At 47.0% G+C, this 21,658-nt stretch overlaps 1 protein-coding gene across 1 annotated transcript in view; it reads right to left on the bottom strand.

The window, feature by feature from the left end:
- Positions 1-21,658, bottom strand: part of arrdc1b (arrestin domain containing 1b) — a 67,641-nt gene that overhangs the window by 4,667 nt on the left and 41,316 nt on the right. The window contains 4 exon segments of the mRNA XM_056290660.1: positions 903-1,079; positions 1,305-1,487; positions 5,797-5,951; positions 17,393-17,443. Coding sequence (XP_056146635.1) covers positions 903-1,079; positions 1,305-1,487; positions 5,797-5,951; positions 17,393-17,443 — 566 coding nt within the window.

Here is a 21,658-nt window from a genome sequence, read left to right as displayed (position 1 = left end):
ACTGGTTGTAAGGGGGTTGTGGCAATGCCTCCGTTGGACAGCTAAGCTGTCAGTTCTACAATCAATGACAATAATACAGCATTTCCAAATTGCTTGGCGGAGTTTGTAATAATCCCCTCCCCCCCCTTTTTTCTCCCCAATTGTATCCAGCCAATTACCCCACTCTTCTGAGCCGTCCCGGTTGCTGCTACACCCCCTCTGCCAATCCAGAGAGGGCTGCAGACTACCACATGCCTCCTCCATTACATGTGGAGTCGCCAACCGCTTCTTTTCACCTGACAGTGAGGAGTTTCCCCAGGGGGATGTAGCGCATGGGAGGATCACGCTATTCCCCCCAGTCCCCCCCCCCCGAACAGGCGCCCTGACTGACCAGAAGAGGCGCTAGTGCAGTGACCAGTACACCTACCTGCATCAGGCTCCCCGTCCCCAGACTGTGTGTCTGTGTCTGTAGGGACGCCCGACTGAGGCGGAGGTAACACAGGGATTTGAACCATCGATCCCCGTGTTGGTAGGGTAACGGAATAGACCGCCACGCCACCCAGATGCCTCCGCCAAGCTTCATTTTAGCACTTGAATTTATAATTACTACTATAATTATTACTATGACGGCATCCTAAATAGGGGCCAGTAATGTTGCAAATGGCGACCTGTATTGCGGATATTTTAGCCATATATACTCTGTAATTAGTAGTGACAACCCAGTATCACGCCAAAGCGTGTAATACACCCGCCGGTCCGACGTGTCAGTGTCACGGTTTGCAGTGATTTTGCTCTCTTAACTTTGCTCTCCTTAAATATATTCCTCACAGTAAGAGGATTGTATTTTGAAGTGCAAGTGACCTAATAGAAGCAGATCAGAGGGCTTGTGCATGAATTAATGGAAACACACACACGTCTCTCACCTGAATGAAGTACTCGGTCTCTATGAGGCTGCATCCAGCCAGTGCGGACTGAGGCAGTGCAGGCACAATGATCTGCTCCCTCCATTCTGCATGTTTTCCTGCCTTCACCCCGGCTCCCTCCACCTCCGCTACCGTCCGGAGGTCATACACAGGCCGTTTGGTTTTATAGGTCACTCTCTAGAATGAAAGCGACATTTCAGTTTATTTAAATATTTGCAGTTTTTAATCTAAATATAACTATTACACGTGCGTAATGTGACGTCGGCACTGTTACGATATGTTGCTAAGCCCTATACAGTAAAGAATAAAACAAGAATGAGAATAAGGCCAAGAAAAAACGTGAAATTAGCATAAGCATGTATGAGAATAAGAATACACAAACATCTGGTACTCTGCTGTTACCTGTATAAGACTGGCCAGCACAAAGCCCGTGTCCCTGCCAGATTTATTGTGGATCTCCGTGGATAATTTGATGACCTGACCAGGAGTGTATCCCCTCAGGTCACTGTGAGCTTTTAGCATTAGCGTCCCCGTCTTCACCAGGAGGTAGCTGAACTTCTTTGTGGTCACAGCATAATTGGGACGCTAGGACGACAAAACCCCACGCCACATGTTTATTTTTTATCATTAGAAACGACATTAGCTGATCCCAAGATGAGACTCTACTGTTGGTAGAGGCCAGACTACTGGGAAATCAGCAATTAGCAATTGTCATTTCATTCCATGTACCTGCGCACATGAAATGAAACGAAACATCGTTTCCCCCAGCCTACAGCAGTGCAACACAATGACAAAAACACATATCCAAACTACAAGAACACATATAGCCAAACTGAAAAAAAAAGACAAAACACATATATCCAACATATCAAAAAAATCAAAATAAATCACTGCCCAAGAGAGCGAACGCCAGGATGACTGTTGGAACTGCTGGTCTGCATGGGCTAGCAGTTAGCTTAGCCTGCCCTGCTTCCGTGTCCTGTCAGACCGCCCTCGGTGTTTCCTCATCGTGCGCAGCTCCAGGCAGGGTCGCGGTCCCTGGGCCCACCAGATGCAGCAGACCAGGCTCTACCAGCCGATCCAACACCAGCTCTCCCAGCCAGACACCTTCAACCAGTGTTGTAGTACTTGAGTCCAGGGCTCCGACTCGAGTCCTGATTTTCAGGACTCGTGATTCGACTTGGAATTTAGCAATGATGACTCAGACTCGGACTCGGAAGTTGGAGATGAGGACTCTGACTTGTTAATTGATAAAGACTGTTTTTTTTGTTTTTGTTAGTTTTTTTTGTTTGGCTGTTGCGTCACAAAGTAAGTAAACTCCCTTTGAAGTGGTGACAGCTGTGTCATTTTTGTTTCATTTCGACCTTTTTTATTTGTATGTCAGCTTTTTTATGGCGCCAGAGTGGAGCACTGGAGCCCATCTTGGAACTCGACTCAGACTCAACCTTGATGACTCGGACTCAGACTCAGGTAATGGGGACTTGACTCAGACTCTACTTTGGGGGACTCAGACTCGAACACTGGGGACTCGAGACTCAACTCGGACTCGAGGTTTAGTTACTCGACTACAACACTGCCTCCAACACACCTCCCTGTACACCACACGACGACACCAAAAACACAGTCAATACCAGGCGAGGCCACCGCTAGACCATCCTCGGTATTATCGGAACTGCCGGTCTGCATGGGCTAGCAGTTAGCTTAGCCTGCCCCGCTACCGCGTCCGGTCATACCACCCTCGGTGTTTCCTCGTCGTGCGCAGCTCCAGGCACGGCCATGGCCCCTGGGTCCACCGGACGCAGCAGACCAAGCTCTACCAGCCGATCCAACACCAGCTCTCCCAGCCAGACACCTTCAACACACCTCCCCACACTCCACACGACGACACCAAAAAATACAGTCAATACCAGGCGAGGCCGCTGCCAGACCACCCTCGGTGTTATCGGAACTGCCGGTCAGCATGGGCTAGTAGTTAGCTTAGCCTGCCCCGCTTCCACACCCTGTCGGACCGCCCTCGGTGCTTCCTCTTCGGGCACAGCTCCAGGCAGGGCCGTGGTCCCTGGGCCCACAGGACACAGCAGACCAAGCTCTCCCAGCTGATCCGGCGCCAGCTCATTCAGCCATCAAACAAAGACACAAACTTAGACGCAGACGTGGACAAATACACTGCCTGGACAGTACTGGGTGAGGCCGCCGCAGACGTGAATTCGCGCTCCAATCTTCCATGGTGACATCATGACAAATGATGACAGTGCATGATGGGAAGGCCAAGTATGATGGGCAATACATGGGAGTTAAGGGGAAAATAGAGTTAGAGCCTCCTCTGACCTGAAATCAAATAAGTAAAGTAAAGCCTAATCAAATAAATGGAGGCTGAAAAGCTTTTCTAAGTCCTTTCTTCTCCCTCTGCCTCTAAATCATCCTGTTAACATGTTCAGTTTCACTGCCGTAGCCAGTTAGCGAGGAAGAGTCTTCACAGTTTACACCGTAATGGTATATAAAGGAAATGGGGATTGGTCCACAAATGCAAACGATTAGTAAGCAACTATCCTTTTTATCCAGTGTCGCTCCGCTCACCGACCACTGTCGACACGCAGCACTTTTGACTCTGCCACTTTCAGTCTTATTTCCTCGACCCACATCGCCAGTGAACTATCGAACTACACTGACGAGTGTCATCTACAATCATATTTTCAGCAAAGACACTGTACACGAAATGATTTTATCACATCAACTTCTTTCGAGACACAAATTTCAGTTTCCTTTAGCAATATGTTCTGATATGCATCAAACCATTGAAGTTTTCAGTGCTCTAAACGCCGTTTCACGGGCCCTTGAATCTGTGAAGAAGAGGAAATAAAGACTGCTCCAACCGGTTCAGACGGCTGAACAAACATTACGTTTGTCTGAGACGGCGTACCGTGAAAGAAATAACAGTGAATGTTTATTTCTTCTTTTTTTTTTGTGTGTGGATTTTTCCCTCCCTTTTTCTCCCCAATTTTCTCCAGCCAATTACCCCGCTCTTCCGAGCCGTTCCGGTTGCTGCGCCACCCCCTCTGCCGATCTGGGGAGGGCTGCAGACTACCACATGCCTCCTCCGATACACGTGGAGTCACCTGACAGTGAGGAGTTTCACCAGGGGGACGTAGCACATGGGAGGATCACGCTATTCCCCTTAGTCCCCCTCCCCCCAAACAGGCACCCCGACCGACCAAAGGAGGCGCTAGTGCAGCGACCAGGACACATACCCACATCCAGCTTCCCACTCGCAGACACGGCCAATTGTGTCTTGTAGGGACGCCCGACCAAGCCGGAGGTAACACGGGGATTCGAACCGCCGATCCCAGTGTTGGTAGGCAATGGAATAGACCAGTACGCCACCCTGACACCCCCTGAATGTTTATTTTTTCTTAAGATGTGTTTCAGTTACATGTAAAGACGTTGACCTTTACTTTAAATATGGAGAGTTGTGGTATAGTGGAACAGCATAGGAGCTATACTATTAACAGGATGTGACATCACAGGGTTAACGAGGTTCACTTCCAGTTATGGTCTGTGCTTACCCCTGTTGTACATATATGTGTTGATGCTTCAGTGTTCAGCACACGGCGGCGGAGTGGCCATTTATCTTAAGTTAGTAAACCTTTATTTGCAAGGCACCTTTCAATCACAGGTTCTGACAAATGTGGTAGGATCAAAATAAAAGCAGCAAGGAAAAACACATGAAAATTAATCAAAAACAGGGGAGATGACAGTGGACTTCAAGAGGAGCCCCCCCAACACTGCCTCCCCATCATACTCAACCTAAGGTGGGCATCCAACATAGACACAATCATCAAAAAGGCCCAGCAGAGGACGTACTTTCTCCGCCAGCTCAAGAAGTTCAACCTGCCTCAGGAACTGCTGATTCAGTTCTACACCGCAGTAATCCAGTCTGTCCTCTGCACATCCGTCACTGGCTGGTTTGGATCGGCCACCAGACAGGACAGGGACAGACTACAATGGACACTTCAGTCTGCAGAGAAAATCACTGGTGCCAACCTGCCCTCCATTCAGGACTTATACACCTCCATATCCGGCAGCATCACTGCAGACCCATCACACCCTGGTCACAACCTGTTCCAACTCCTCCCCTCTGGTAGGCGCTACAGAGCGCTGTACCCCAAAACAACCACATATAAAAACAGTTTCTTTCCTGTCATTCAAATGAACCACTAAAACAGTTACCCAGTATCAGAAACAATCCTGGTGCATTATACTTGTAGCACCGCCCACTGTCCACTATACCTACAGATGCTAAATTACATATCCTGTAGTTTAAGCAGAGTTTTAACATATCATCATCAACAATCATCTAAGTACGCTGTAATATATCTATGATGTATACATGCATATTCTGTCATGTCAACCTGCCTCATGTATATAAATATATACACACATACACATACACACACACATATATATAAATGTATATAAAATACCCTGTTGATATCATATTTATTCCAGCATCTCTGCACTCTGCACCATTGCACTGTCATTCTTTTTTTTCTTTTTCCTTATGTACTTTTTATATACTACATCTATATCTGTACATAGTAGTTAAGTGTTTATGTTTACCTTGTTGTCTTTTGTTTCAGCTGTATGTCTATTCTGTGTAAGTACACTGATAGTAATGGAGGAACCAACCGGAGTCAAATTCCTGGTATAGGCCTGGTGTATAGGCCTACACATACTTGGCCAAATAAAACTGATTCTGATTCTGTTGTGCATGACTAGCACTATACATGAAGAAGACATGAAAAACAAGCAACAAAAAAAGGAAAAAGAAACAACAAAAGCAACAATTGTTAAAAAAAAAAAACACCCAAAAATAAAACAGGCCTCGAGCTCTCACCTCAATGTCGGGCACGTCATTGAGATTGAGGACGTTGAGTAGGTAGAAGGGCCTCTGGACTTTGTAGTCCTTGGAGAAACGAGGCGTGTCTATGACTGCTCTCACGCGGTACACGATCTTCCCATAGGGCCCTTCAAAGGACGTGGGTGTAGATGCTGGGTGGGGACAAGAAGAGGGGGGGGGGGTGCACAAAGACGATTTGGACATCAGTCAGAAGTGTAAGGATATTTAGAGACATTCCTGAGGCCAGCGATTGACTGTAAAACCTAGAAGATGCGAGAGCAAAGTGAATCTCTTGATAAATAAAGTGTTTGGTGATACATTTTGGAAGTAGCGTATATTCCACCACATCTTCACGGGCTTAACGTGCAGCAACACCTCAAGATTAGGATCATGGAGTCTGCACAGTCCATATTATCTAAGGGTACAACGGGCAACATTTCTGCATCTCTGAAGCATAACATGAATGGTAACCAGCAAGGGTGGTTGAGTGAATGAGGGGGGTAGTTAAGGCAAAATAAAGGATTCACAGGCCCCCACTCCCCCAGAGTTCTGCATTAAAAGAGTCTTTTGGGGTTTTTTCTTGTTTGTGGACCCCCCCCTTTTAACCCAATTGTACTTGGCCAATTACCCTACTCCTCCGAGCCGTCCCGGTCGCTGCTCCACCCCCTCTGCCGATCCAGGGAGGGCTGCACACTACCACATGCCTCCTCCCATACATGTGGAGTCGCCAGCCGCTTCTTTTCACCTGACAGTGAGGAGTTTCACCAGGGGAACGTAGCACATGGGAGGATCCCGCTATTCCGCCCAGTTCCCCCTCCCCCCCGAACCGGTGCCCTGACCGACCAGAGGAGGCGCTAGTGCAGCGACCAGGACACATACCCACATCCGGCTTCCCGCCCGCAGACACGGCCAGCTGTGTCTGTAGGGACGCCCGACCAAGCCGGATGTGACATGGGGATTCGAACCGGCGATCCCCGTGTTGGTAGGCAACGGAATAGGCCTCCGCGCCAGGCTTGGCGTACAACACGGGGAATTTGCATGCCAGTGTGTCCTAGACAGAGCCAATCTCCAAATGAAGCTCAGTCTCCACCTGCAAAGGCCATCTTTGTTAAATACCAAGATATAATAACTCCGTCCCCTTGTTTGATCTATGGGAGGACAAGAGCACAGAGTTTCTGTTATAAATTTACAGCTGCCGCCGGTCCCCCTCGTCTCCTGCACGTCTGATCAGCTAAACAACCAGCCAGCATCGCTTCTCCGAGAGGGGGACAGTCACCACAAGTGAAACAAGGACACCCAGAAAGGAAAAATGACAACATGTAGTATCTGAAAAGACAGAGACAAATAGAATAGCCACACGCTATTCTATATACATTACAATATACCCCAACTTACTATCTGAATTTGTTTTTCTTGCTTGCTTGAAAGGCGCTACACAAAACTAAGCTGTTGCTGTTGTTTGAATCTGAAATTGTTACGCATGCTGCTGAACAAAACAGGTCAGCGTTCAGTTAGAAGTTACACATCGCACCTGCTAAAAGTTAATTATCACCAACATGGGAAGTGGCTGTGGGATAGTCAACATGCTGGCTAGTCCACAGTCAAGGCTGAAGTTTCGGGGGGGGGGGGGGTTATGTGTTTGCTATGCAGCCCCTAGACTGTGCAGTAGTCTTCCTGATACTCCTGCCGCTGACTGATTCACATCCCGGTTCAAAACCCTCTTGTTACTTCCGCTTTTGAATCCAATTGATCGCCTATGCATGTTTTAGTGAATATCCTGTGCCTTGTCATGCCTGCTATATCTTATTTTACTCATCCATGCTTAGTTTGGTTTTGTTTTTCTACTTTCTCTTGTTTTTTTAGTTTGGATTTGTTGAGCACTTTACTCAACCGTGGTTGTTTTTAAAGGTCTCGTCTCGTCTCGTCACCAGCCGCTTCACCGGGGCGGGGTCGCGGCGGCAGCAAGCTAAGTCGGCCACTCCAGACGCCCCTCTCCCCAGCAACGCCTTCCAGCGCCTCCTGGGGGATCCCTAGGCATTGCTAGACCAGACTGGATTTCCTCCCTAGGGTGTCAGGGCTCAGCCTTCGAGATAGGGTGAGGAGCTCGGAGTAGAGCCGCTGCTCCTTCGCGTCGAAAGGAGCCAGTTGAGGTGGATTAGGGTGCCTCGTGGGCGCCTTCCTTTGGCGGTTTTCCGGGCACGTCCAACTGGTAGGAGACGCCGGGGCAGACCCAGAACTCGCTGGAGGGACTTCACGTCCAATATGGCCTGGGGACGTCTTGGGATCCCTCAGGAGGAGCTGGAGGGCGTTGCTTTTAAATGTGCCTGATAAATAAACTTGACTTGACTAGACTTGACTAGACTTGACTAGACTTGACTTACTAACAGCTGATATACCTGTTGACAGGGGTGTATGCACAGGTGCACGTGGCACACTTTCAACACACTCTTACAAGCTCAGTCAATCACACTGGAGTGAAAACATGATGACTTCAATGCAATGCAAACATCAATTCAAGTGCTGAGGTGACAGCGGTCAATAGCTATGCTGTCTCACACGGGACTATAACGGCTGCAACACATTTATAAGACAAGTAAGGTAAGTCAAGCTGAGCTGTCGAGTGGAAAGCGTTCTGTATGTCGTTCTGTTCAGAGGAGGTGTCTGCAGCCAGGGGAAACAGACAGACAGGCAAACAGTATTTTTGGGCTCCTAAAGCGCCGTCACTAAATGAAGGAAGCCATTAGTCTGATCCCTGCAGATTTTGTCCTCAACGGAGGCGACAGGCACTGTGTTTATGCCGTCCAGAAGGACAGGAGAGAGGAGAGGAGAGGAGGAGATGGGGGGGGGGGGTGTCAGAGAACCAAGGCAAAAGGAAATCTATAAAAATCCATCAGACAGCTGGCAGAGAGACAGACGAATAGTGACGTTTAGGACTTGAGGAGGATAAAAAAAACAAAACAAAAAACGAAATATAGGGCATCTCAGATTCAAGGCTTTTTTTTATCTAATATTCTACACCATGCTGAAAATATCATGACAAAATTGAGAGTTACCACATAGAAAAATCATCATTTCAGCCCCTGGCCTCACAACACAGCAGAGATTGGCACAAAATATATAATTATTTTTTCCCAGTATCACACTATGAACTCGAACCAACACAAACCGTACCCCTGCTTAGTTTCATGTCCATGCTTTACAAGCACACTCATGATTTCCGACCACGATGAGCAAAAAGTGATTAAGGGCCTTTACGATGTGAAATAGTGATCGCGATGATTATGAAGGAGGACACAACACCAGGGCTGCCGATGCTCCCTCCCTGGGGACACATCAATTGTGCTCATGATAATAATAATTATAATAATGCCCTGTGATGTTCTGGTGGCCTGTCCAGGGTGTCTCCCCGCCTGCCGCCCAATGACTGCTGGATAAGGCTCCAGCATCCCCCGTGACCCCGAGTAAGGATAAGCGGTTTGGATAATGGATGGATGGATAATAATAATAACACAATCTATTTATAGAGTGCTTGTAAAGGCAAACAAAGATGCTTCACATATGTTAGAATGATCATAGAAGCAAAACACCAAACACATGTAGCACACAACATTAAGGATGGCGCCTGGTTATGGAGGGCTTTGTGAGTGAAGAGAAGGACTCTGAACTGGATCTGTTGTGGGACAGGGAGCCAGTGGAGGTTCTGGAGGACAGGAGTGATGTGGTCACAGGGGCGGGAGTGGGTGAGTAGGCAAGCAGCAGAGTTCTGGGTGTACTGGAGTTTTTTTAGGACTTTGGATGATGAGCCATAGAAAATTCTGTTGCAGTAGTTAGTTCTGCAAACGATGAAGGCATGGACCAAAGTTTCCGCAACAGAGAAGGAGAGCGATTGGCAGAGACGAGCTATGTTTTTTAGGTGGAAAAAGACAGTTCTGGTGATTTGTTGTTGGCAGCCATGCCAACATGTACCCTGGCTCTGCCAAATGATGGAAGCTAAGCAGGTATGGGCTTGTCTAGTAGTTGGATGGGAGACCTCCTGGGAAAACTGAGTTGCTGCTGGAAGAGGTGTTGGTTGGTCAGGGAGCAGTCTGCCCTCTGGTCCTAAAACCCAACCAATATCAAAAAATCCCAAATGCCCCAGTGCAGTGTTGGGGACACTGTGCTGTAGGAGATGCCATCCTTCGGATGAGATGTTAAAACCGAGGTCCTGACTCACTGTGGTCATTAAAGATCCCGTGGCACTCATCGCAAAGAGTAAGGGGTTCTCTGGTGTCCTGGCAAAATTCCTAACCTGGCTCTCTCCATCTGGCCACCTCATCACCCCTCCATGTAATTGGCCCAATGAGTCCTCCCGCTCCACCTCAAGCTGATGTGTGGTGAGCGTTCATGCACAAAATGGCTGCCGTGCATCACCCAGGTGGGTACTACACATTGGTGGTGGTTGAAGTGAGTTGCCCCCTAAAACATGAAGCGCTTTGGGTGTCTAGAAAAGCGCCACATAAATGTAATGATGATGATGATGATGATGATTATTGTGTGATTGACATGGTGTTCAAAGGAGAGGTTGCTGTCGAAAACGATTCCGAGGTGACGGATGTGTGGGGAGGGGGACAGAGCGGAGTCATGGACGGTGAGGCAGAAGTTGTGAGTGGTTTTGGTAGGGGATTTCCAGTCATGGGATTTGTCATGGGATTTGGGTCATGACTGGTAGAACTGGACAGGGATTGTATATGAGCCTGGATAAACAGGTTCCTCTGACTGACATTGATGCTGTACTTGCAGCCCAGTATCACGCCAAGCACTTGAGAGTACACACCTTTATTTCAACCGGCAATCCCCGAAATGGGAAGTGGCGTGCCATCTCTAAACCTGGCAAAGCTTCAATTCCGTTTCACAGGCTGACATGTTGATGTGTCAAACAAATTTAAAAACATGAAATATATTTAAAAAATGAATAGATGAGCTGAAATGGCTTTTTGCTTGAGATTTTGTTTTGCTTCCTATCAGAATGAAGCGGTTCAGAGTTCACTAAGCATTGGGTTGTTCACCCACTAACAGGGTATGTGAGTTGGGTTTAGACCATCTTGAGACAGGTCCGATTTAAGCAAACAATGCAGCGCCGTCTGGCAGGGAAGTTGAACCAGATTCAGCTTTTGCTGGAACGCAACTGTACGTCACGCTGCGGGGGCCGATCGCGTGAGCCGACGACCAGACCAGAAATGGGCCCTGTAGTGACACGCCCACACCTCCGCGCTACGCTGCGACAAGTCGCGGCGCTATCTAACTGTGTGTGAATTCACCCTTAGGTCTAATCAGACTCTTTAAATCAGGGGGGCCCAACTCCAGGCCTCGAGGGCTGCAGTGTCTGCAGGTATTTGTTGCAACCATGCACTACACCACCTGATTGAACTAATTCCTTTCCCCCCTTTTTCCAAGAGGTAAGCTAATTAGTTAAATCAGGTGGTGTAGTGCATGGTTGCAACAAATACCCACAGACACTGCGGCCCTCGCAGCCTGGAGTTGGGCACCCCTGGTTTAAACCAAAGATCTCCAGGAGCTTGTCCTTGGGCTGACAAGAGACAGCCATGACACGACCCATTCACTTCCCTTTCTTCTTACATTCTGGCACTTCTATCTCACAGTTTCTTTTTTTGGGGGGGGGACGAGGGGATTTCCCCCCATTTTTCTCCCTAATTGTGCTGGGCCAATTACCCCACTCTTCCGAGCCATCCCGATCTTTGCTCTACCCCCTCTGCCGATCCGGGGAGGGCTGCCTCCTCCGATACATGTGGAGTTGCCAGCCGCTTCTTTTCACCTGACAGTGAGGAGGGGATGTAGCTCCCTAGTCTTCCCCCCCCCCCCGAAAAGGCGCCCTGACCGACCAGAGGAGGCACTAGTGCAGCGACCAGGACACATACCCACATCCGGCTTCCCACCCACAGACATGGCCAATTGTATCTGTAGGGACGCCCGACCAAGCCGGAGGCAACACAGGGATTTGAACAGGCGATCCCCGTGTTGGTAAGCAAAGGAATAGACCGCCACACCACCCGGATGCTACCTCGCAGTTTCTTTGAGTGAGATCATCCAGCTGAGTTTTCATGTTTTCATTCTTTTTCTAACCACAATCCTCTCAAGTCTCTCTGCATTCATTTCATCTCAGGGTACGACTAACTTCTGTCCCCGTGTTTCCTTGTTCCTACTGAGAAATGGATAAACCCGGAATACCACCTGATAACCCCTCCGCAATGCACAGCCTCTCCCGGGCCTGTGACTCGGGCCCACCCCTCTGTCCTCGGGAGAAACAGATAACATCCTGATAATATCCCGGCTTTTGATTGTTTTTCCCACTTCTATCAACACCTCCTCTTCAAACAGTATTGTACCAACTCTGACCGGTTTGACATTTGTTTTTCCTCCGTCCCCAAATTAGAACCTGAAACTCGAGTCTACCATACAGGGTTAACGCCCATCCTCTGTTTACATCTGCCCCTCCTTCCCTCTACCAACAGATCACCCATGCCAAGCAATGCTGAGAGGACACTAAATCTATTAAATCTTAGGAACATTTCCCAGAGGGTCTTCAGCATTCACTGATGGACAGTGACGTTTATAAATCTCATGATTATCTTCTGTAATCCACACATAAACAGATTAGGACCCCCTCCCCCCATACACACACAGCATGGGTACATTCAATCAACCCTCATTTCTGCTCACTAATTAGCAATGGACGTACTGTCCGCTGGTCATGTTTACTCAGGCCACCTTTGCATTTTATGGCAATACAGTTGTAAACGTTATCTAAAAAATGTCCTCTATATCTTATCTTCATCTCACTTATTAATGATAGTAAGTATTCATAATTACTAATTGTTATATAAGATGGGTCATTTTGAGCTGAACAGAACACAAGGGTTAAAGCAACAGCACAGTACCAAATCAAGTCCCTCTCATCCACAAACACAATAGAAGTGAAATCCAACTTTAATGTAGCCTAAAAATCCAGGAGGGCAAGCTGTTATCAACATGAGTGGCTGAGCTGTTCAATCCCAGTGTGAGAAATGGAAGACTGGTAACATTACACAGCGGCTCTGGCTTAGTTGCTGCCAGACCCCCTTGGGCCCCTGGGCCTTTACCCTGCAGGCCTGTTCTGTAGACCATTTCATGCATCTTTATCAAACTGCAATATTTCGGGGCGCCCAGGAAGCATAGCGGTCTATTCCGTTGCCTACTAACACAGGGATCGCCGGTTCAAATCCCCGTGTTACCTCTGGCTTGGTTGGGTGTCCCTACAAACACAATTGGATGTGACTGCGGGTGTGGGAGCCGGATGTGGGTATCGGTCTTGGTCGCTGCACTAGCGCCTCCTCTGGTCAGTCAGGACGCCTGTTCTGGGGGGAGGGAGAACTGGGGGGAATAGCGTGACCTCCGACGTGCTACGTCCTCACTGTCAGGTGAAAAGAAGCTGCTGGCAACTCCACATGTATCGGAGGAGGCCTGTGGTAGTCTGCAGCCCCTCCTGGATCAGCAGAGGAGGTGACCAGCGACCGGGATGGCTTGGAAGAGTGGGGTACTTGGCCAAGTACAATAAGGGAGAAAAGGGGGGAACCCCCCCCCAAAACTGCAATATTTCTTGATTTTTCTCTGTTGACAACAACTTATTTTTTCTTTTATTGCCTGCTGATGCACAGGTTGCCTGGTCTTACACACCAGTAGTCAAGCTGGCTTGGTCCAGTTTGATGTTCACCTTCTCTCAGGTCAAACCCAGTCAAGACTTAGCTTTAATTACCAGGAAAATTCTGCCCTCCCATACACCGCCTCTACCCCTGACATCAGCACAGTGGCTTATAAACCAAGTGAAAACTTTCACCATGAGTCTGGACAACCATGTGGTTAGCATTGCAGCTCCTACCAGATGACCTCATCCTACAAAATCAACTTCTAAAACACCCAAGAAAACCCTTCGTCATCACCGATCCTGCCATGGCTCCTTGACCCAATTGTAATCATACCCTATTTGATTTTAAGATTTTACTGATTGCTTTCAAGGCTCGGTTGGAGCTGGGCCCAGCCACATCACTGAGCTTTTAATCCCAGACAAGCTGAGGTCCTTTGTCATGACTGTCCTGGGCTAGATTAAAGGGTTAGTTCGGGTGTTTTTTGACACAAAGTCATACGACTTACTCACAAATAGATACACTCACCGGCCACTTTATTAGGCACACCTGTCCAACTGCTCGTTAACGCAAATTTCTAATCAGCCAATCACATGGCAGCAACTCAATGCATTTAGGCATGTAGACATGGTCAAGACGATCTGCTGCAGTTCAAACCGAGCATCAGAATTGGGAAGAAAGGTGATTTAAGTGACTTTGAACATGGCATGGTTGTTGGTGCCAGACGGGCTGGTCTGAGTATTTCAGAAACTGCTGATCTACTGGGATTTTCACGCACAACCATCTCTAGGTTTACAGAGAATGGTCCGAAAAAGAGAAAAATATCCAGTGAGCGGCAGTTCTGTGGGCGAAAATGCCTTGTTGATGCCAGAGGTCAGAGGAGAATGGCCAGACTGGTTCGAGCTGATAGAAAGGCAACAGTAACTCAATAACCACTCATTACAACCGAGGTATGCAGAAGAGCATCTCTGAACGCACAACACGTCGAACCTTGAGGCAGATGGCTACAGCAGCAGAAGACCACACCGGGTGCCACTCCTGTCAGCTAAGAACAGGAAACTGAGGCTCCAATTCGCACAGGCTCACCAAAATTGAACAATAGAAGATTGGAAAAACGTCTGCCTGGTCTGATGAGTCTCGATTTCTGCTGCGACATTCGGATGGTAGGGTCAGAATTTGGCGTTCAACAACATGAAAGCATGGATCCATCCTGCCTTGTATCAACGGTTCAGGCTGCTGGTGGTGGTGTAATGGTGCGGGGGATATTTTCTTGGCACACTTTGGGCCCCTTTAGTACCAATTGAGCATCGTGTCAACCACACAGCCTACCCGAGTATTGTTGCTGACCATGTCCATCCTTTATGACCACAGTGTTCCCATCTTCTGATGGCTACTTCCAGCAGGATAACGCGCCATGTCATAAAGCTCGAATCATCTCAGACTGGTTTCTTGAACATGACAATGAGTTCACTGTACTCAAATGGCCTCCACAGTCACCAGATCTCAATCCAATAGAGCTCTTTGGGATGTGGTGGACCGGAGATTCGCATCATGGATGTGCAGCCGACAAATCTGCAGCAACTGCGTGATGCTATCATGTCAATATGGACCAAACTCTCTGAGGAATGTTTCCAGTACCTTGTTGAATCTATGCCACGAAGGATTAAGGCAGTTCTGAGGCAAAAGGGGGTCCAACCCGGTACTAGCAAGGTGTACCTAATAAAGTGGCCAGTGAGTGTATATTGCCACACTTGCCTGGCCAGTGAGTCCCGAGAGACCTGGTCACTTGTCACACTGAGCTTGTTGGAGAAAAAATGAATGGCAGCAAACAGGGTCAGCTAACAAAAGCATTTTAAGCAACAACAATTTTTTAATGCAAAAAAAAAAAGAGAGAGAAAGAAGGTTTTAAACCATCCGCAGCAAAATACAACACGTTTCATGTATTATCAATGCTATTTCACCTCACAGACCAACTCTCTCTCGCTCTCGCTCTCTCTCTCTCTCTCTCTCTCTCTCTCTCTCTCTCTCCTCTCTCTCTCTCTCTCTCTCTCTCTCTCTCTCTCTCTCTATATATATATATATATATCAACTATTTTGTTTGCTGAAAAATGGAACACTGGCAGTCTTAGATATAGTGTGGTAATGCATGACAGTCTGTTTGTGTTCGAATGTTAATAGTTACAACTTTTTTAGTGCGTCTCACGTTGTTATGTAAAATATGTCAGCTGGCCCTGTTTGCTGCCCTTCATTTTTCTCTGACAAGCTGTGATCGATGGTTAGACCAGGCCAATGTCCACGTATCAATATACCTACATATGAGTAACTAATAACATCCATCCATCCATCCATCCATTATCCAAACAGCTTATCCTGCTCTCAGGGTCACGGAGGCTGGAGCCTATCCCAGCAGTCATTTGGGCGGCAGGCGGGGAGACACCCTGGACAGGCCACCAGGTCATCCCAGCTCCCCCCCCCCCCACACACACACATTCACACCTAGTCCTGCCTAGTCCTGGCACACCCCTCATTCTCATTTTTCACCCCTTGATTTAATGGGTTGTATCTGCACTCTTGTGCCCAATGGCCTGTTTCATTATGATATATCCTGTACTGGGGTTTGCGTTTGCATTCGTCACTTTTTCACTTTCTTCAAAAAACTACTTGGCTACTTCTTGAACCAAATTTCTTCAAAATACTTTGTTAAAATTAAGTTACTTTACCCTTCTCTACCTTTTCTCTGGCTGGAAGTCGACCTGGTTGGGAGGACTAGCAGAAAATAAAATGTCAATACGCAGTATGTTTACACCTTTGCACACATTCGCCTGATCCTCACAACATGGAGCCGAGGGCCCCGGCAGGCTAAAAAGCCCACTTTGAGGATGTAAAAGGAGAGAGACGTTTGGTACGCTTGCCAAGCCCTGTCTAAGGTGCCAGCAGGGGGCTCCGATCCAACATTTAGCCTCCTGTGAGTCAGTCATCACTAAGGGGGCTAGTTAACGTGTCCTTTGCTGATGCTCTCTGGACTCCTGAGGCATAAAAGGGGGAAAAGCATGGGGGCATGAAGACCAATTAAACAGTGACTGCACCGCAGGGCTGGAAGCTAAAAATAACCTCACCCCCCTCCCCGGTCTCAGCTGACACCTAAGAAAGACTAAAACAACAGAAACTGCACTGCCCTTGCCCTCACACCTGCACGTTAGACGTGAGACAATCTGGCTTAAATTGTCATGTTTCATCTCAGTGAGTAAATATTGCTTTTGGTTGGTATTGTTCAGGCCAAGGTGACATACTTACACTTGTTGTATTAAGCCTCTGTGATATATAATGTTGGTGTTGTTCACAGTAAAATCCTGAGTGTTGATTTAACACTCTCAGAGTTAAATTAACACTCAGGTTTTTGTAAACCACAAATCGTAAATATTCGCCGATTTCCTTATCATTTCCTCGGCCCTGAATTTGCATCCCTTTAATAAGGCCTGTGAACGTCTCGGTGTTACAAGATAAGTACCGCTGGCCGCTTCGCAGAAACACGGTTAGCTTGAAGTAAATACAGCCTCTTGTACTTGGAGTGAAAAGGAAAGCAGCTGAGACAGAGTAAAACATTACATACAAAGTATATGCTGACCTTTTATACACCAGCGATATAATACATCTAGGCATCTTGCCAATATTTGTATTAAATATCACCGTGCTTTGTGGCGGAGACAAAAAGGCCTCAGGCTGAGCCCTTTAAGTTCAGGACAAATATTGGCTGTGGAAGGTCACGTTGTATCGGTGGTTCAAATACCTGCAGCCTCTGATTTCACATCATCCATCTTCTTTATCTCCAGTAAAGTACATCTCTGACAAAGGCAATTTCAGGCGATTACAAGAGGGAAAGAATTTGAACAGGTCTGTAAGGTTCATTTCAAACTTACCAGGGATGAGAAACTGGAAGGCAAAGCTGTGTTCACCGGCTGCCAGTATTCCTGTAAAAGATAAAGGATTAGTCAGCCACGCGGACTTTCCCGGAGAAACAGATAAAACTTGTTTGAGACGCCTTATTTGCCACCCAGTTTGCATCCTGCCCTGGTATTTCCATTCAACGCAGCACAGGTTCATGCATTTGTCCCTTACCCCTAACCAGGATTCGTCCCTTGCCCCTAACCAGGATTTGGGCTCTATTCACAATTAAATAATTCAATTTTCGAAGGTGTCCGTGCATGCGTGTGCTATTTGTGTCCATGTGTGCGCGTTTGCTTCGACTCCACACAGCGCCAAGTGACCTTGTGCAAAGATATCCACATGGCACAGGGTGCCTGCAGGGATCACATAGTTTCCTGCTGGATGGAATTTCAGTGACAAATGGATTTTATTGTTCAAACACCACCCTGCCCAGTGATCCTTTTGTCCCAATAACACAGGATCTTTACTTAACAACCCCTGTCTGAGACAAACAAGACCTGCCGCTGTGAAAGTTTACACAATTGCCCCCAAAAAGTTAATCAATGATTTGCAAGCAAAAGCGAGGCTAGCAGTGATCAACCGAAGATGGACAGCACCACCTCCGTTCAACTGCATTGTGTATGTGCCCCGTGCCAGTTCTTATCTTAATAGATTAGAGGTATTGGCATGAATCCATTTTAAAAGCTTAAAGATTCTGTATGCTGATTAAATACTACTAGCGTTGTCAAATATCAAGCAGGGCTACAACAGAAGAGCATGTTATAAGCCTGAAATTCAACCCCACAATGAGTCAAAATTCTAACTACTGGTGTTTGTAATGCACAGTGACCTTATAGTCCATTTTCTGAATGTTTTTAGAGATTGAATGTTGTGTGCTGTATGAACCCAGCCACTGAGGATGCACAAGCCAGCACATTCTTAGTGCCGGTCCCAAGCCTGGATAAATGGGGAGGGTTGTGTCAGGAAGGGTATCCAGCATAAAACCTTTGCCAAACCAAGTAAAACAGATTTCCATACTGGATTGGTCAGGGCTCGGGTTACCAATGACCGCCACTGGTACTGCTGGCCAGCAGGATGCTGGTGGAAACTATGCTACTGTTTGGCGAAAATATGAATCATTTCCATTTCCATTATATTTGTATGTTTTTGGGTTTTTTTTTTTTGTAAAATATTATTGGAAAAAAAGAAAAAGAAGGGTACCAGCAAGAGTGAAAGGGATGTGTATGAGTGCTCAATAATCCAGGTAAGACAATAACAGGAAACTGAATCAGTTCATCTGGACACAGGTGTACAATAAACCAACACATACTGGTCAGTACTTAAGGTTTGACTCTCATCATCCACTGGAGCACAAACTAGGAGTCATCAGGACGCTGAACCACCGAGCCGACAACATCCCCACCAACACAGCGGCCGGGAAAGGGGAGAAATCCCATCTTAAACGGACCCTGGTTAAGTGTGGTTATCCTAACTGGGCATTTGTCAATGCCAGGAAGACGCCCAAACAGTGCAGCAGCCAATCGAAGAGAGGAGAAGGACAACAGCTGCCTAAGCGTAAACCAGTGGTGATTCTGTGTGTGGCAAGGGTGTCGGAACAGTTGAGGTACACATATTTTCCAAACACCGCCTCTCAGTTGCTTTCAAACCCCAAAACACAGTGCGCCAGAAATTGGTCCACCCCAAGGATCGGGTCCCCCGGCACAAACAGAGCAATATAGTGTACGCTGTTAAGTCCCAGGGGGATTGCCGTGACTTGTACATCAGGGAAACCAAACAGACGCTGGTCAAGAGGACGGCACAAAACAGAAGAGCTAATGCATCAGGTCAGGACTCCACAGTCTACACCCAACAACAGGCCTGTGGCCACTCTTTCAGGGATGAGGATGTGCACATCCTTGATAGGGAGGAACGCTGGTTTGAACGGCGAGTCAAAGAGACCATCTATGTGAAGAGGGAACTACCATTCTTGAACTGGGGGGGGGGGGCTAAGAGTACATCTGTCGCCATCTTACGATGCTGTGATTGCAACCATTCCCAAATCCTCTGTGAATACTAGTTAATGCTCACTGCAATTTGCATATGAAACCAAGCGTTGTTTTCGGTCATTATGCAACTGTTGTTTATAAGGGTGGGGGATACCTGCAGTCAGTTCAGACTGAAGAGGTCATGTTTCTGTCTCAATAAATGCTGCGTCAGGATGAACTGATTCAACTTTCTGTGGGTGAAAAGGAAGGTTTACAAGATGGTTGTGAGACCAGCTATGTTGTATGGTTTGGAAACGGTGGCACTGATGAAAAGACAGGAGACAGAGCTGGAGGTGGCAGAGTTGAAGATGCTACGATTTTCATTGGGAGAGTGACGAAGATGGACAGGATCAAGAAGTATATTCGTGGGACAGCTCAGGTTGGACGGTTTGGAGACAAAGCAAGAGATGCGAGATTGAGATGGTTTGGACATGTGCAGAGGAGATGCTGGGTATATTGGGAGAAGAATGCTGAATATGGAACTGCCAGGCAAGAGGAAAAGAGGAAGGCCAAAGAGGAGGTTTATGGATGTGGTGAGGGAGGACATGCAGGTGGCTGGTGTGACAGAGGAAGATGCAGAAGACAAGAAGAGATGGAAATGGATGAGCCGCTGTGGCAACCCCAAATGGGAGCAGCTGAAAGAAGAAGAAATGTAATTTTCAAGTCATACAACTTTCCAGTTTCCCCTGCGGACAGTGGAAAACCTCAATTTAATTTGATGTGGCTCCAACCATCCCCTCTGCAAATATTAGTCCCAGTCTGGTCTTTGTTCTCTTGTTTGGTCACTGGTCAGTTGGTCATTTGGTTATGTGTAGCATTAATGCTACACATTAGCTAACATTATTTACTCAACCTTTACAGACAAGAACATATAATGCAAACAATGCCTTTCTTCCTCAGTCAAACTGTGAAAATCTTGAGCCCATCAAGCGATTAATCCTGTCTGACTACTATCCCCTTATCATCAAGGGCAGGAACAACTTATCTGTCGGCCTCAGTTTGCTAACAGGGAAACACCCAATGCAGGACATGTGTTCATTTGCATTGTGTTCATCACTGGAGGAAGCATCCTCGCGTGAGGAAAACTGGACTGCCACGCTCTCAAATGCCAACCTGAAGACACAACAGGCGGCTTTCACAGGCCTCCTCTACTTTTTTCCTCCGTCAGCCTTGCACACTATATCCACATTCAAACAAGACGAGGAGGAGGGAGGATGGGATGGCAGCAGCGTTGTCCTCGCTGTTGGGGAAACCGTCCAAAACCAGGCGGTCGGAGGTTCACTCCCAAGCAGAAGAGCTCTTGTCGAAGTGTCTCGGGAAATCTGGACAAGCGCATTAGCTGAATGACTAATGTAAATACCTAGATACTCTTTATTAGCCTTCTTGAGGGAATTTGTTGCCACAGCTGTGAACATTAATAAGCCAGTTTACCTTCATACAGATAACTATATACATATATAGTATCTGTATGAAGGTAGATAACTATATATATATATATATATATATATATATATATATATATAAGACTTTCAGCAGGGTATTTTGCTTAGAGCTGCAACGGTGGAGTGGATAAAACTACTAATGACTGAAAATGTAATGAGTAATATTTCAAATGAGCTGTAGGTGAAATAAATAATCCCCCCCCCCGTATTTCATGACTGTACAGCTAAAATGATGCTTGCTGTGGAATTACACAACGCATCACCCCACTTCACAATGCTGTTGAAATTGTTGCTGCTTTACACCTCAAAAGGTAACACACTACAATAGCCTATGTTGATTGCTGGGGTTTTTTTTCATATTTAAGGGGTTTTTAGAAAGAGCGGCTAAAATGGTCTGGAGTGCCATCCTTGCGTAACATTATAAATAAAAGCAGCGCCTCAAAAAGCAGCTCGAGGAGGAAACACTTAAAGGCATTTTCTGTCGAGAAGTACATGGGCGAAATGTAAAACTGAAAGTTTCTAACAAACCTCCGGTGTCACAGCAGACCAACACGCAATCATCACACCAATACACACACACGGAGAGAAAGAGAGAGAGAGACAGACAGACAGACAGACAGACAGACAGACAGACAGACAGACAGACAGACAGACAGACAGACAGACAGACAGACAGACAGACATATAGAGAGAGACTTTTAACTTAAAAAACAACAACTTTGATACATTGTCACACACATTTACAGCAGCTTTGAAACAAAGACTCAGAGAA

This window comes from Lampris incognitus, chromosome 12 (genome assembly GCF_029633865.1).
Source record: "Lampris incognitus isolate fLamInc1 chromosome 12, fLamInc1.hap2, whole genome shotgun sequence".
Lineage (NCBI taxonomy): Eukaryota > Metazoa > Chordata > Actinopteri > Lampriformes > Lampridae > Lampris > Lampris incognitus.
This window is presented reverse-complemented; position numbering and strand designations above follow the sequence as displayed.